The 17106-nt window shown below is 43.1% G+C and overlaps 1 protein-coding gene and 1 long non-coding RNA gene across 4 annotated transcripts in view; one reads left to right on the plus strand and one right to left on the minus strand.

Annotated features, from left to right (window-relative positions):
* The window catches only part of LOC134296996 (uncharacterized), a 40039-nt gene extending 37267 nt beyond the window's left edge, over positions 1–2772 (minus strand). Inside the window, exon 1 of the long non-coding RNA XR_010003747.1 lies at positions 1938–2772. This is a non-coding gene — a long non-coding RNA (uncharacterized LOC134296996). The remainder of the gene's footprint in view (positions 1–1937) is intronic.
* Positions 1–16716, plus strand: part of LOC103280128 (zinc finger protein 260) — a 59566-nt gene extending 42850 nt beyond the window's left edge. The window contains exons 2-7 of one of the 3 annotated variants that reach the window (XM_062973252.1): positions 2918–3102; positions 5615–6131; positions 9422–9521; positions 9959–10038; positions 10259–10379; positions 15081–16716. In XM_062973252.1, coding sequence (XP_062829322.1) covers positions 5718–6131; positions 9422–9521; positions 9959–10038; positions 10259–10379; positions 15081–16420 — 2055 coding nt within the window. In that variant the 5' untranslated portion in view covers positions 2918–3102; positions 5615–5717 and the 3' untranslated portion in view covers positions 16421–16716. Of the gene's footprint in view, positions 1–2770; positions 3103–5614; positions 6132–9421; positions 9522–9958; positions 10039–10258; positions 10380–15080 lie in introns of those variants that run through there. The other 2 variants (XM_062973251.1, XM_062973253.1) reach the window with 2 other exon arrangements.
* The last annotated feature ends 390 nt before the right edge of the window (positions 16717–17106 follow it).

Here is a 17106-nt window from a genome sequence, read left to right on the forward strand (position 1 = left end):
TATGTTTAAAAGCCTTCAAAGAAGGAGCCGCCACCACGCTCCGGGGCAGAAAGTTTCGCTGCTGAACAGCTCTCACAGTCAGGAAGTTCTTCCTCATGCTCAGGTGTTATCTCCTTTCCTGTTGTTTGAAACCATAGTCTCCAGGGCAGCAGAAAACAAGCTGTCTCCCTCCTCCCTATGACTCCCCCTCACATATTTATACATGGCTATCATGTCTCCTCTCAGCCTTCTCTTCTGCAGGCTAAACATGCCCAGCTCTTCAAGCCGCTGCTCATAGGGCTTTTTCTCCAGACCCTTGATCATTTGAATTGCCCTCCTTTGGAAACATTCCAGCTTAGAGTCAACATCTCCCTTAAATTGTGGTGCCCAGAATTGGAAACAGTGTGATCCCCTCAAGTGTGGTCTGACCAATGCAGAATAGAGGGATAGCATGACCTCCCTGGATTTAGACACTATTTATGCAGGCAAAAATCCCTTACTTTTTTGCCATCACATTGCTGACTCATGTTTAACTTGTTGTCCACAAGGACTCAATACATACTGCTTTCAAGCCAGGTGTCCCCCATTCTGTATCTTTGCATCTCATTTAATAATTGGTTGCATGCCTCAAGTCGCTTCTGGTGTGAGAGAATCAGTCATCTACAAAGATGTTGCCCAAGGGTTGTGTCACGATCCTCTGGGGAGGCCTCTTGCATGCCCAGTGTGAAACACATTTCACCATGTTAAAACAATGGATGTGGCTCCTTATGAGACATGACACATTGTCACAGGATGTCTACACCCCACACCACTGGAGAAATTATATTGTTTAGCCAGTACTGCACCACCTGACATCCGCCAGGAAGTAGCAGCCAGTAATGAAAGGACTAAGGCAGTGACATCCCCTGTTTGGTTATCCGCTGGCACGCCAACGCCTTACATCTAGAAATAGTTTTCTAAGATCTACAGAGATACTTGCAAGAACACATCAGCAAGCAAGAGTCCAAAAGTGGCAGGCTAAAACCCAGAACCTCAATCCATGGTTGAGACCGGAGAAGAGACACCCTCCCGGGGACATAGAAGAGTGGGAGGCACTGAACAGGTTGCGCTTTGGCACTACAAGATGCAGGGCCAATCTTCTTACTTCTTAGGTGATCCCTTGTAGTTCGAGGATGATGGTCCTCCATTTATTGGAAGACACCTGTGCGTGATTTTTTTTAATGTGTGGAGGTCAGTGCACGGCCGGTCAACACATAGTCTTCACAGATTGAGGTCCCAGCAGTGGTGTGGTTAACACAACGAGAGTGGCTTCTCAGTCTGTTGCAGCCTTCTTCCGCCTTCACAGCCATTGTAATATGTACCATGTTATCCTCCGCCTGCTCCGCCGTTGAGGTCTTTGGGTCTTCGGATTGTGCTTGGTCTGGAACCTCCCCTGTGGCCACTCCTGGGAGTGTGTGACACCTGTGGTTGTGCCCTCAGGTTCATTGGAACACACAAGCCCCCTCACCATGTCAAGGTGACAATCCATCGAGGGGGGAACCAATCTTAGGAAATGGGGCCACAATGTGTAGCCCATGACCCGCAAATGTGGAGAAAAGCAAACCATAGACCACCTCTTCCAATGCAGCCTGAGCCCTGTCACGTGCACCATGGAGGAACTTCTCACAGTGACACCAGAGGCACTCCAAGCGGCCAGATTCTGGTCAAAGGACATTTAGCATAATGCCAAGTTTCTAACTTTGTTTGTGTTTCCAAAATCTTTACAACAGTACCCTCAGTTTTGTTTCTGATACGATGAATAAATAAAATAAACAAATTTCATAACTCATAATTTCATAATTTAATAAATTTCATAATCCATAATTTCATATTTTTTTAAAAAAATCATAATTCATAATTTCATAATATAATAAATTTCATAATTTAATAAATTTCATAATTTAATAAATCGTTTTTACCTCAAATGTGTAGCATTTGATCTGTTCCCTGCTTTACAGGCGCCGTCCAAATAACAAGTGCTGGGGACAGAACACGTAGTATTTTCATTCTTCCATCCTTGAGGAGCGGGAGTGCTGTCTACCCTGCTCTCAAAGATAAAAGTACAGTACATTTTCCGACCTTTAGAAGATAAAGTGCTGTTTTAGGATCTTGCCAGCTTTCAAAATAAAGCTTAAAAGTGCCATTTTACATACTCAAGCCCCTCAGAAAGAGTAGAGCTACAAAGGAAAGGTTACCTCAGAAGAAGCCATTTTGACTACAAAGAGAGCTTGCAGTCACCAGGGGGCGCCATTTTGCGAAAAGAACTGAGGGAAAAAGCTCTTTCTGAGGGAAAAGTGGCCTCAAAAACAACAGCAGAGGTCGTTCGAAGTCGTATTTTGGAAGAGAAATTTAGCAGAGCATACTGCTAAAAACCTCCTAATGTCTGTGATCGCTTTAGATAGTATCTGGCAGGAATAGGAGAATAGGTGCCTATGATCCCAAAGGAATGGGAATAGGAATATCCAGTCCTTTCTGCCTAAAGGGGTTCGGCCAAATACAACACAGTGACAGGAGACTTATGTCACTCAAGGGCAGGACGATGATTAAGCCTACCTTGGATAGGATGGCCTTCTGGCAAGATCGGTAGGATTCACTAAGGCCTGAGTAGCAAAAAGCCTGGCAAAGGGTTTCAGACACGAGCCACACGGGCTCTCGCAGTGGTTCTCAACCTGTGTTTTGGCCTTCAACTCCCAGGGATCCTAAGAGCAGGTAAACTGGCTGGGAATTCTGGGAGTTGTAGGCGAAGGAAGGAAGGAAGGGACTCCCACAGCCAGGCCCCGCCCCTTCCTCCCTCCCTCCCTTCCTTCCTGCTGCCGGCCTGGCCATCTCTTTCCTTGACAATAATGAAATGGCAATTAATGAAATGACGAAAATAATGACTGTCTTGTGTGCTTTTTAGGACAGAGTATTGCCAAGGATGCTGCCTGTTTCTGCCTTAAGAGAGAATTTATCCCCGTGAAAGAGAGCGTCGGAGGTTGTATGTGAGGACGGGACAAAGCAGCATCAGCCTGGTTCATCTGGCTGTGATTTCTCCTTCTCTTCGGGAGAGGAGCAGAGGGACATTCTGGACCGCAAGCGCTGCAGGTGGGTCTCTCCCCTCTTCTGTCCTGGGAGGGAGGGAGGGAGGGGGCAGGGCTCCTTCCTTGTGTTTCCAGGCAGAGGGGGCAGGGCCTCCATCAGGCAGGCTCAGATAGCAGAGGCTGGGAGGTGGCAAGGAGGGCAGGATCGGGGCCCCTTGGTTTCTTGATTCTTAGGAGGAGGAAGGAAGGAAGGAAGGAAGGGGCTCTGGAGGACCCTGAGGCCGCCCAAGAGGTCTATGCCCTCCCCCCTTTATTATTATTATTATTATTATTAAACTTTATTTGTACCCCGCTAGCATCTCCCGAAGGACTCGATGCGGCTTACAAAGGCCAAGGCCTCAACACACAATATAACAATACAAAACAAAGGCAAATTAAAAGGAATTAAAACAGTATAAACCACAAGCAATAACAATACGCTAAAACACAATAGAACTGGGCTGGGCCAGAGTAATGGGTACAAGATTAAAAGTGCTGATGTGACAGGTGATATATAAGGCTTATAGGGCAAGTGCAGAGTGCGATATGCGATCTTAGTTCTAATAAAGTGCTTATGGGACTTGGTATTGGAGATTTCCTATTAATCTGGGAAGGCACATTGGCACTTTCTCCTCCTCCTCCTCCTCCTGCCTTCTCGGCCTCATCTGCCTGTTCCTCGGCCTGGGAGTGGGGTCTGTGGGGCCTGAAGGAGGGCAGAGAAAGGCTGCAAGGACAGAGTCCCCACCTCCTGACGCCAGAGAACCTGGTTAGAATTTGGAGGGATTGTTAAGATTTAACTTTATACTTGCAGAGCCTCAGCGCCTTCCAGTAGTTTACACATGTTCAGTACTTTCAGTCTTCCAGTCTGCTTCCACAGTAGACACTTGAGCACATGCCCGGCCATTGTCAGTTTTTACTACTGTCTTTCCCCTAGTCTAGATGATATTACAGACTTACCACAGTTTGCAGTATCTTGTCCTAGTAGACAGGTTTAATTGCATATAGACTTCACAACATCAAAAGGAAAGAGAGAGAGAAAATACACTGAACATGGTTCCTTATATACAATACATTTACACATAGTAATCATTGATTGGTTACCAACTAATTAACCCAACCCAAACTCAGGATTGCATCTTTGACAATCACCTGGAGTAAGCCCAAACACATTCCCCAAATGATTCCTCAATAGAAGCCCATTAGCAGTGCATGACTCAATACATTGTAAAACCGAACAGGGATTCACAAAGGAGCTGACACACAGAGAGAGAGAGAGCACACACAGGAAGGACCAAGCAATGGAGAGGATCTGGGTGATGCTTTTGGTCTTTAGAAGGAGCGAAAGAGGTATAAGCCAGCAACAGAGACAATGAAAGTTTGGACTTGTGAAACAGTATGAGTTGGTTGGTCCTGGTGAAGGTGGCACAAAATAGGGGAAGGGAAAAGGGGGGGGAAAGTATAACAATAATAACAATAGCAATAATAATAAATAGAACATGTATAAGTAGATAAAAGGGTGTAGTAGATAGAAATGTAGTAAAGTTGTAATGGAAAACAGGGTTGTTGTATGTCTTTCGGGCTGTGTGGCCATGTTCCAGAAGTGTTCTCTCCTGACGTTTCGCCCACATCTATGGCAGGCATCCTCAGAGGTTGTGAGGTATGGTTAAACTAGGCAAGGAAAGGAAAAAAATATATATCTGTGGAAAGTCCAGGGTGTGGCAAGAGTCCTTTGTCACTGGGAAGCCAGCATTAATGTTTCAGTTAATCACCCTAATTAGCATTTGAAAGGTTTTGTCTCTAGCCTGGGAGGCATCCTTTGTTCAGTCATTAGCTGTCCTTGGGGCTCCTCTGCCCTCAGAGTGTTGGTTCCCATCTACTGTTTGAGTTTTTTTGCCATAGATGTGGGCAAAACGTCAGGAGAGAATACTTCTGGAACATGGCCACACAGTCCGAAAGACATACAACAACCCTGTGATCCCGGCCATGAAAGCTTTCGACAACACATGTAATGGAAAAGTCTAAAACTGATAAGAAATATACATAAAGATGTTTTGATTTTGATTTTTCTTTATTGCTGGATTGTATACAATGGGCTATGTCTGGGATACTGTAAAATGGGGAAAGAATGTATACTTATACATTTTGAATTATAAATTAATAATAATAATATTGATAATAAAACATGTATAGCAGATGAAGAGTGTGTAGTGGAGAGATGTATAGTGAAGTTGTAATGGAAAAGTTAAAAGACTGATGGGAAATATGCTTGGGGATGATCTTGATTTTTTATTTTGTTTTATTTTTTGCTGTCGATTGTATGCAACGTGATGTGTTTGAGATATTGTAGAATGTGGAAAACTAGTGCTTGTACATTTTGATTGATAAATTAATAAAAAAAATAAAAAAGAAGGAGCAGATCCCTCCTGAATCTTTTATCTCTAGATCAAGAAGCCAGTCATTAATGCAAGATTCATGACAATACGTTATCCCACCTTGAGAGTATTCACATGAGCTTGTTCATCTTCTTTGGTTTGCAGGCCCCACCAGTTCTCCCAGTCCTCTCACTTTGAATGTCATCTGAGAGAAGAGGTGGATGTATTTTCATCCAGACTGAAGGCAGCCTAGAAGCACAGAACCAAGATGGAAGGGCAAGAGCCAGCTGCCTCCCAGTTAGACGTATTTTCTTCTACTATTGAGGAAGAGAACAATAGAGCATTCTGGGAGGACTCTTGGAGGAAAGACCAGGAGAGCAGTCCGCTCCACTCAGACATTCAGGGCCAGCACTTCCGGCATTTCCACTATGAGGAGGCCTTTCGACCCCGAGAGGTTTGCAGCCGCCTCCACTCTCTCTGCCGCCTGTGGCTGAAGCCAGAGCGACACTCCAAGGCGGAGATGTTGGACCTGGTGCTCCTGGAGCAGTTCCTGGCCGTCCTTCCTGCGGAGATGGAGCGCTGGGTAAGGGAATGTGGGGCAGAGACCAGTTCCCAGGCCGTGGCTTTGGCTGAAGGATTCCTCCTGAGTCAGGAAGAGGAGAGGAAGCGGGAGAAGCCCCAGGTAAGAGAGAGAGAGGGAGAGGTTCATCTTGTAGTTTCAAGGAACCAAGAATAATTGTTTTGAAAGACAATGTAAAACTTCTCTGAACTCCTCAGGCCGGGATTATCGCATTCACTTTCAGGTTAGTAACTTTAAGCATAATAGAAACAAGTTGGAATGAGTTCAGAGAAGCATTAGGAAAGGAGGAGCCAGGTGTGTTCACCCTGGAAAAGAGACTTGGAGGGCCATGACTGCCCCCAAGGACTCTCAAGGAGCGTAGGGGGCAGTCATCTTCTCCATTCCCCAGGGTGGTGTGTGTGTATATATATATATGTTTGTATATATACTTGATTTATATCCTGCCCATCTCCCTTGAAGGACTTCGAGCGGTTTACAACATACATAAATACAATGGACAATATGTGCAAAATATGTGGGCAAATATAACACGACAAGTCTATATAAAACAAAAACAAATAAAACAAAATGGACAGATTAATAATAAGCAATATAAAACATTAGGTAAAACATAAGGGTTCCCAATAAATTAAATAAAATCCAAAAATACTGGAGTCAGAATATTTCCATAAACATAACGGGACTCCATGCAGTCATGCCGGCCACAAGACCTTGGAGGTGTCTATGGACAATGCCGGCTCTTCGGCTTAGAAATGGAGATGAGCACCAACCCCCAGACAGTCACGACTGGACTTAACGTCAGGGGAAAACCTTTACCTTTACCTATTGAATTATTTGCAAAGGCCTGTTTGAATAACCAGATCTTCACGTCCTTCTTAAAAGTCGTGAGGGTGGCTGTTTGTCTCATCTCCCCGAGGGGGGCCTTCCAGAGTCGGGAAGCCACTATTGAGAAGGCCCTGTCCCTCATCCCCACCAGCCTCTCTTGTGTTAGGGGTGAGATTGAGAGGAAGGCCTCCTCTGCTGATCTTTGAACAGGTTTATAAAGGGAGATGTGGTCACATAAATAGGCAGGACACTAGCAGTTTAGGGCGTTCTAGGTAATAACCTACACTTTGAATTGGGCCCAGAAGCAAATAAGCAACCAATGAAGCTGCTTCAAAAGGGGGGTGGTATGTTCTCTATAATTCGCCCCAATCAGCAGCCTGGTTGCAGACCTTTGTATTAATTGAAGCTTCCGAGCCATCTTCCGAGTGAATTGCAATAATCCATTCTAGATGTAACTAAGGCATGGATCACCGTGGCCAGATCTGGCTTATCGTGGTACGAGTGCAGTTGCAGCACAAGCTTCAATTTGCATAGGCCCTCCTGGCCACCGCTGACACCTAATAATTTATATTAATAAAGTCCCCTGAGGGAGCAAATTACAGAATACGTATATGGCAAACATTCAAAACCTTCTTGATCGAATTGCCAGCATGTCTTCAGGGTACCTTTTACCTCCCCACCAACAGTTGTACCTATTTACTCACATTACTGTTTTTGAGTTGCTATGTAAGCAGAAGCTAGGCTCACACCAACCTGCAGCTTGAACTGCCAATCTTCTGGTCCACAAGGTTTTCTGTAGCTGGCGGTTTAACCCACTGTGCTAACCGTGGCCACTATAAGCTTCAAGCATCAACACTGAGTCCATGAGGACCTCCAAGCTGCAGATCTAGCTCCTCAAGGAGAGTGTTACCCTGTCGAGCATAGGTTGCCACCCTATACCCTGATCGGCCTGACGACTGACCAGGAGGACCTCAGTCTTGTCTGGTTTTAGCTTCAGTTTATTAGTCCTCATCCAGTCCATCACAGTTGCCAGGCACCAGTCCAGGACTCGGGGATCTTTCTTGGATTGAGGTGGAAAAGAGTCATAGAGTGGTATGTCATCTGCATACAGATGACACCGAACTCCAGATGACCTCAGCCAGTGGTTTCATGTAGATATTGTAAAGCATGTGGCATAAAATAGAACCTTGCGGTACCCACAAGCCAATGGCCAAGGGTCCAAGCAGGTATCCCCCAGCATTACCATCTGGGTCTGGTACTCCAGGTATGAGCCGAACCACTCCAGTGCAATGTCCCCATGTCCCATCTCTGAGAGCCAGTCCAGAAGGATACCATGGACGATGGCATCAAAAGCCACTGAGAGATCAAGGAGATCCAACAGGGACACACTCCCCCCCTCTCTAGCTCTCTGTGGAGCGCATCCACCAAGGTGACAAAAGCTGTCTCCGTTCCGTAACCACACTTAAAACCAGACTGTGAAGGGTCAAGATAATTGGTTTCACCCAAGAATCCCTGGAGCTGGGTGGCCATCACCGGCTCCAGAACCTTGCCCAGAAAGGGGAGATTGGAAATAAGCTGATAGCTGTTAAGGATCGCTGTGGTTCAGGGAATGTTTCTTTAAGATTGGTCTTACAACTGCCTTTATAACCAGGTATAATGATCTGAAGTTATAGGATGGTAAACTTTGAAGATTCAGTTTATTACTCCTCATCCAGTCCATCACAGTTGCCAGGCACCGGTCAATTCAGTGGTGTGTATTTCAGAGGAAGCAACTGGCTGACACACTTCTGAATATTCTTTCCCTAAGAAACTGTTATGTTATTCACAGGTAGAGATTGTTAGGGAAAAGTACCCAAAAATACAGAAGAGCATCCAATAATATAAACAGGATAGTTATAGTTGAGCATTCAGCTCACAGCAAGCAGAGCAAGAAGTGTTGTGGTTGTAAAAGAATTTAGAGCTTAGGGGGCAAAGATGTCAGAGTTCAGTCTTTAAAGTTACAAAAGATTTATTTAAAAAAATAATTACATTTCTTAATAGTAACGAACTGGGTCTGAGCTACTCTGAACTCCATCTCTTCTAGGGTTTAAAAGAGAGGGGAAAATCTCCAAGCACTACATATCTCCTGACATACCAGCAGAGAGAGATCTCAATACACACTCACTGAGATGGAAAAAGCAGAAGTCATAAATAAAGGCATGGACCTGTAAAGTATCCATTCTACAGAGCCAATCAGAATCAGAGCAGAAAGATAGAGAAGAGAACAAATAGATACTTTCCAATTGTCATTCAGGAGTCGGGGGGGGGGGGATTCCTTCAGCCTATTTTAAAGCTAACTAATTATTCCTCATTGAGGACTGCAGACTTGAGCAGTGTGGGGTTGAAGTTCAACAGAGATAACAGGGACCTGAAAGCACAGGAGAAAGAATGAAATCAAGGAGAAAGAATGAAGAAAACCAGTCTTCGTCCCAACCATAACCCAAGTGGTCTGGAACAGGTTGCAGAAAGAGAGCCCTACCTCCTTTTCTAATCTTTCCTTTTCTTTGTGATCTGTGATGCTTGTCCAGGTGCAGAACTCATTTGCAGATGAGACCAGTCAGGTGGAGGAGTCTCCTTCAGACACCATGCGTGTTGCCCACATTGGAAATGGAGAATATATCATACTTGGTAAGGGATGGGCACTGATCCTTCTTGCTTACCTCCCCTTGAGTAGACCTGAAATGTCTGAGCTGTGTAAATTGGAAAAAAATTGGGGAGCCTGGGAGCTTAAGAATGCTGTTGACAAGAGACATTTCCCTACAATACTTATTTGTGCCACTTTCAAAGTTACTTGATTCCTTTGCTTCTCTGGATGTTTATGGTGGTGAATGTGCTCTTGGCTACATTGGCACAAATACAGAAACGAATAGAGTCAACCCTCTTATGTTTCCTGGGATTAAATTGAAATCCCTCTGGAAAACAGAATAGTCCACATTAGAAACCTGGGACCAAGGATGGAGTTTAAAAAAGCGTCATGGGTCAAGGGGAGAGTGGCTGGCTTCTGAGGGAAGGAATTGTGGGGCAGCCAATCTCACCCTCCCTGATGTCTTTCCTCTCTTTCACAGGCAGTGAAACATGGCCAAGTGATAGTAGCACAACTTTTCATGATTCTTTCCTAAGAAGAGATTCTGTGGGACCAGATCAGGTAGGTAGCAGGATCCTGGGAGGGGAGGGGAGGGGAGGGGGAGCCGGGTTCTTTGTTCCTTGACTATTGCCCTGCCTCTAAATGAACCTCTCTCTTCTACATTCCTTCAGTGCAAGATGTTTTCAATGAATGACATAATCAAAGACGTTAATCACAAATGGCTTGTTTTTTCTGACTTAGTTGGCATTTTCTCCTTGCAGATAACCTTTTTTCCCTTCAGGTGACTTCTGAAGATGTTTCTGTGGATTTCTCAGAGGAAGAGTGGGCCCTATTGGATCCGAGCCAAAAAGCCTTGCACCAGCAAATCATGGAGGAGAATTTGGGGATTGTGTCATCTCTGGGTAAGGCTCCATTATGCTTGTAGTTAACCAAATCTGTTTACAAGTTCTAAAAATTATCCAGTGTTTCATATCTTCCTCTGAAGCCATAGAAAGTAAGCTCATTCCAAATCCACATAGGGGCCAGCCAAGAAGACAATTGGCACTTGGGTGGAGTTGCCACATTAGATGAATTCTAGGCAGTGATCGTTTTCCATCCACCAACCAAACTTGTGATTGTGTTGGAAGTGAGACAAGGGCTTCTCTTGAGGTTTCTAGCACCCAGGTAGGTTTGGACAATTTATTTATTTCGTGTCAAAAGCATTGCATAACAAATACGTTTTAAAATGATGAAAAAAAAGGAAATCACAAGCAACTAAATAGTTTTAGACCAAAAACGGGCAACAGCAACCGCAGTGTCCATAGCTTTAAACAACTCCTCCTCCGTGCATGAGGCAGGACATTGTGGGCAAGCATACATATGCAGAGTTGTTTGTTCTCCACCACAGTCACACAAGGTGGAGGATTCCTCCAGATAGTGCCACCTTGCCAAGTTGTCTTTTGATCTGCCCACTCCACTTCTGAGTCTGTTCAGGGACTTCCAAGTTGCCCATTCTTGGTTTGCCCCTGGAGGAAGACCCTCATGGGGGGCCATCCAGTTAGAATTGCCAGGTTTAGCTGCCCAGAGGGACACCCTTGCTGTTGCTGGAGGAACATCAAGAGGAGTGGTGGTTCTCATGAAGCCTTTCCTTGATTTGAGTCTGGTGGGAGGAGGCTGATAGTCATGCAGTGGGTGACTTTCACAGTGTTCAACCTTCTTTCTCTCACCGTTAGCAGCAACTTCCCGTCACACGTCAGGAGGGGCAATGCCAGCTAACTTGTAGAGTTTATCAACAGGTGTAGGTTTAAGGCATCCTGTGATTATTCTGCATGTTTCGTTTAGTGCTATGTCCACCTGCTTCGCATGGGCAGACTTTTGCCAGACAGGATAGGCGTACTCAGCAGTTGAGAAAGACAAGGCCAGGGCTGATGTTCTTATCACTTGTGGGTCTGCACCCCATGAGCTGCCAGTCAGTTTCCGCAGGATGTTGTTGCGTGCAGCTACTTTGTGCTTGGTGTTCATGCAGTGTTTCCTATATGTTAATGTTCGATCTAAGGTGACACCAAGATATTTAGGATGGAAACAGTGTTCGAGCTCTTGGCCTTCCCAAGTAACTTTCAGTTTCCTGTTGGCTTCACGGTTACGTAGGTGGAAAGCACACACTTGTGTCTTGGCAGGGTTAGGCTTCAGGTGGTTCTCTTTGTAGTAGCTGGAGAGATTTTTCAAGGCATTAGTGAGTTGCTTTTCAACTGTTTCAAAATCTTTCGCTTGTGTTGTGAGGCCAAGGTCATCAGCATATATAAAACTCTTTGTGAGTGGTGGTTGTGGCTGGTCATTCGTGAAGATGTTAAATAAGGTCGGTGCAAGAACGCTGCCTTGGGGTAAACCATTCTTTTGCCTCCTCCATCTGCTTTTCTGGCCCTGAAACTCCACATAGAAGCTGCGGTTTTCTAAGAGGGTCTGGACAGTTTTTGTAAAGTCAAAGTCCCGGGTGATATGGTACACTTTATGCAGCATTTTTCTATGTTGCACCGTGTCATAGGCTACCGTAAGGTCCACAAAAACTGTTCCCGTAATGCAGCCTTTCTCATAGCCTTCCTCGATATGCTCAGTCAGATGAAGAATTTGACCTGTACAGTTTTTCCCTGGTCTGAAACCTGCTTGTTGTGGAATAAGCTTGGGTTCGATAACAGGTCCTAGTCGATTTAATAGCACCCTCTCATAGACTTTATATAGATAACATAAGAGGGAGATTGGTCGATAGTTCCTGGCATTGGAGGCATCTTTACCAGATTTTAAAATGGCAATGATCTTAGTTTTCCTCCATGCTCTGGGAATCTGTTTGTGTGCCAAGCATTGATTGTAGAATTTCAAAAGCCAGTTTTCAGCCTTTGGACAATGAGATACAATGAGTGAAGTAGCCTGGACCTGAGCCATTTAGGTCTTTATAGGTCATAACCAGCAATTTGAATTATGTTTGGAAACAGATGGGCAGCCAGTGGAGCCATGGCAGCAAATAATAATAGTAATTTTATTACTTGGCCACCTCTCCTCACAGCTCGAGGTGGGATACAGCATTATTAAAACACATAATCAAAACACGAAATCATTTAAAAAACATTCTATAAAATACACATATTTAAACATAAGATACGTATTCCAATACACAAAGGTTAGCGTAGAGTTGAAGTTTAAGGTCTTCACTTGTGTCTTAAACCCTGACACATGATCTAGCAAAACTCTGAATGAGCTCTCCCGTATACGTGTTAATTGCATAGGGCACAAAACCGATGCTCAGGGGATCCCACAGGTAGTGGGCAAGGGATAGAATAGGCAAATCCATCATCACTTTCTGGGTTTGCCTCTCCAGGAAGGAACAGAGCCACTATAAAATGTCTCCCATTTCCCATCTACAAAGGAAGGATACCATAATTGAGGGTATTAGGAATGCTGAATTTTTATAATCGGTATTTAATAACGATATAGGTCGATAATTTTTAATTTGCAGCACTTTATCAGTCACCTCATGTTTACAATATTTATATGGTGCACCTTACCCAGTCTACTTTTACAACCTCTCCGTTTTAATCCATGTTTTTATTAGTTCTTGTCATTTGTTTTTATTGGCTAATGTTTAAATTTTTATAATTGTGCATGTCTTTTGTCTATTGTTGTGTTTTATATTGCTATTGTTTTTATTTGGGCTTGGCCCCATGTAAGCCGCCCTGAGTCCCCTTTGGGGAGATAGAGGTGGGGTATAAAAATAAAGTTATTATTATTATTATTATTATTATTATTATTATTATTATTAATTATATCTTCTGGGTCTGATCCTTTATGTATTAAAACTACAGAAATGTTCAGTGGAATCAATGGGGACACCTTTTCCACATCTGTCTGGGTCCATCTGTAGGCCTTCAACCAAGGTTACCAAAGCAGTCTGTTGCATAGGCAGGTTACCTTGAGTGGCTCAAACCACTGTAACTCCACCTTTCTCATTTCCTACTGCCTTCCACTTTGTAGAACTTTATTATCTTTTTGATTGAGGTGCAGGATCTCATGTTTACGTCCAAAGTAGGATGGCCTCAGTTTGACCCCTTCAACTCTCTAGGAGAATTCATTAAATCAGGTTCCCTCCAGTTCATGCTGTGTGCAGCCTCCAGGAGAGAGCAGGGCTGAACGTGCCAGGCATTGAAGAGACGTGAATCAATGTGCATGCACCCCATTTCTCCCTTTATATAGACACATATTTTTGTCTTCGCGGTCAAAGCCCCAAGAGGAGTGGCCTTGCTAAAAAACTGGAGCTCATATTTATCTTGGTCCATGAAGGGTTTATGTACCAATTTTGATCCATTTGAGCCTTTGCAGTCCATACATGCACACCTTGAATTATGTATAAATTGATTTTTTTCATAGACAAAAACTTAGAATATATTCAAATTCAGGCTTGTGAAACTAACAATATAAAAAGTAGGGGTGCTTTTAAAAAAAAGATTCAGGGGTTAAAATGGGAAAAATAACATTTAATAATGTAAGTGTTAGGAGCTGATTACTGCTGTTCAGGAAGTCACCATAAAGCCTCTCCATGAGAGCTCGGAGTCAGCCGGGGTTGTCAGTGGATCTGAGAGTAGCTGAATGAACTAACTTTTCTCATGGGGAAAAACCGATAAGGACGTAGGAGGCGTGGAGTGAGATTGGAAGGAAAGGAGGATGTTAGTCAAAATTGCCATTAGCTATTTTTTCTTTGAGCTGTCGAGATCTGAGTAATAAAGCACATTTTTGTGAGTGGCCCAAGTTGTTAACTTGACCCTTCAGGGAGCGAAAATAAGGAGTAACAAAATGTCAAATACCAAATCTGTGCAGCTTCAGTCAATCCTTTTTAAAATGGCAACTTTATTCTGGCTTCTAATCTGAATTTGGATGTTTGTTCTGCTGCCTGATGTCATGAGGTTAAGTTCACCTATCAGGCAGATCAAGGGTTTTTACCTTTGTTGTGCCAGAAGTAATAATAATAATAATAATAATAATAATAATAATAATAATAATAATAATAATAATTTTATTCTTATACCCCGCCCCATCTCCCCAAAGGGACTCGGGGCGGCTTACATGGGGCCAAGCCCGGACAGAACAATATAAAAACAAAACAATAAAACAAATCAATCAGACAATAAAAGCAAGTCATAAAAACCACATACAAAATAAAGTGATAAAATCATGGATTGGGTTCAAAGGATCTAGGTCAAAGTGCTAAAAGTGCAAATATATCATGTCATCAGGGAAGGGTGGTTACTCAGCTATGATGGCTATAAAGTGCCATTATAATACTAGGGAAGACATACACTGTTAAATGGGCAACAGATCAAGGGTTTTTACCTTTCCTGTGCCAGAAGTACAGGGCATTCCAGAGAAACTTGGGCTAAGGAAACAGCTCTATTTCCCCCCGCCCTGGTTGAGTTATGATTTACTTTAAGGCTTATGTCCTGTTATAATATTTAGAGCAAAAGACTATTGCCAGAGTTAGAAAGAGCTGTGGGAAAGGGCTGTCTCGACTAAATGCATTTTGTAATTTGTATATTTTTAAACCTTAATATAAGCTTTGCTTTTCAACACAATTCACACAGGAGAAAGTCCATGTATAAACATCCTTGTTCGTCACCGGGCAACTCACACAGGGGAGAAGCCATTTCAATGCTTGCAGTGTGAAAAGAGCTTCAGTTTCAAGAATGTCCTTATTCGTCATCAGGCAATTCACACAGGAGAGAAGCCATTTCAATGCTTGCAGTGTGAAAAGAGCTTCATTCAAAAGAGTAACTTTATTAGTCATCAGGCAATTCACACAGGAGAGAAGCCATTTCAATGCTTGCAGTGTGAAAACAGCTATAGTCAAAAGGGAAGCCTTATTCGTCATCAGGCCACTCACACAGGAGTGAAGCCATTTCAGTGCTTGCTGTGTGAAAAGAGCTTCAGTTTCAAGAATGTCCTTATTTGTCATCAGGCAGTTCACACAGGAGAGAAGCCATTTAAATGCTTGCAGTGTAAAAAGAGCTTCAGTCAAAAGCAACACCTTATTCGTCATCAGGCAACTCACACAGGAGTGAAGCCATTTCAATGCTTGCTGTGTGAAAAGAGCTTCAGTTTCAAGAATGCCCTTATTCGTCATCAGGCAATTCACACAGGAGAGAAGCCATTTCAATGCTTGCAATGTAAAAAGGGCTTCAGTCAAAAGAAACACCTTATTCGTCATCAGGCAACTCACACAGGAGTGAAGCCATTTCAATGCTTGCAGTGTGAAAAGAGCTTCAGTGAAAAAAGCAGCCTTATACGTCATCACGCAGTTCACACAGGAGAGAAGCCATTTAAATGCCTGCAGTGTGAAAAGAGCTTCAGTCACAAGTACATCTTTATTAGTCATCAGGGAACTCACACAGGAGTGAAGCCATTTCAATGCTTGCAGTGTGAAAAGAGCTTCAGTCACAAGAACATCCTTATTCGTCATCAGGCAATTCACCAAGGAGTGAAGCCATTTCAATGTTTGCAGTGTGAAAAGAACTTCAGTCACAAGAGCAACCTTATTAGTCATCAGGCAACTCACACAGGAGAGAAGCCATTTCAATGCTTGCAGTGTGAAAAGAGGTTTAGTCAAAAAAGAGCCCTTACTAGTCATCAGGCAACTCACACGGGGGAAAAGCTATTTAAATGCATGCAGTGTGAAAAGGTCTTCAGTCGCAAGGACATCCTTAGTCGTCATCAGGCAGTTCACACAGGAGAGAAGCCATTTAAATGCTTGCAGTGTGATAAGAGCTTCAGTCACAAGAGCAATCTTATTAGTCATCAGGCAACTCACACAGGAGAGAGGCCATTCAAATGTTTGGAGTGTGAAAAGAGCTTCAGTCAAAAGAGATACCTTATTAGTCATCAGAAAACTCACACAGGAGCGAAGCCATTCAAATGCTTAGTATGAAAAGAGCTTCAGTCAAAAGAGCAGCCTTCAGTCGGACATCATACCTTGTTTGTCATCAAGCAACTCGCAGCAGAGGAAAACTAGAGTGTTGAAAGATCTGTAGTTGAAACACAAGCTTTCTTTTTTCATTGTCAACCCATACGGAAGAAATGGGGTAAAGTGAAGTTCCTTTGTTTTACATCAGAGGGGGATGGATCTTTGTTACAGAAACACTCAGTTAAAAAACCATGGCTTTTGGGGAAAATACTAATCTGACCAATTTTCTTTGATGAAATATCCCATTAAGCATAACTGATAATATTGAAAAGATATTTCTGGATTTTTCATCCATTCATGTATTCTGGTTAATGCAAATATTTCCTATCATATATATTCTGGGTTAAAAATACATTTAATTGAGATTTTTGATTCAAAGTGCGGGAATGGGTTTCATGTAGTTATATGTATATGGGACTGAATTTTCTTGTATGAAATAACTAAGAAAGAATAACTGAGAAATTGTTTTCTATCTATTCATACTTACTGGTTTCTGTGAATCTTTCTTGTCCTATCAATAACATATAAATAATAATCAATCAAAGATGTGAGTGTGTGTTTGTGTGTATTAAATGTCCAAAGACATATGGTGTTTCTTAAAATATGTAGGTAAAAATCTAGTTTAACCTGAAGAAAAGGCTTGTTTAGAA

The sequence above is a fragment of the Anolis carolinensis genome, chromosome 2 (genome assembly GCF_035594765.1).
Source record: "Anolis carolinensis isolate JA03-04 chromosome 2, rAnoCar3.1.pri, whole genome shotgun sequence".
Taxonomy (NCBI): domain Eukaryota; kingdom Metazoa; phylum Chordata; class Lepidosauria; order Squamata; family Dactyloidae; genus Anolis; species Anolis carolinensis.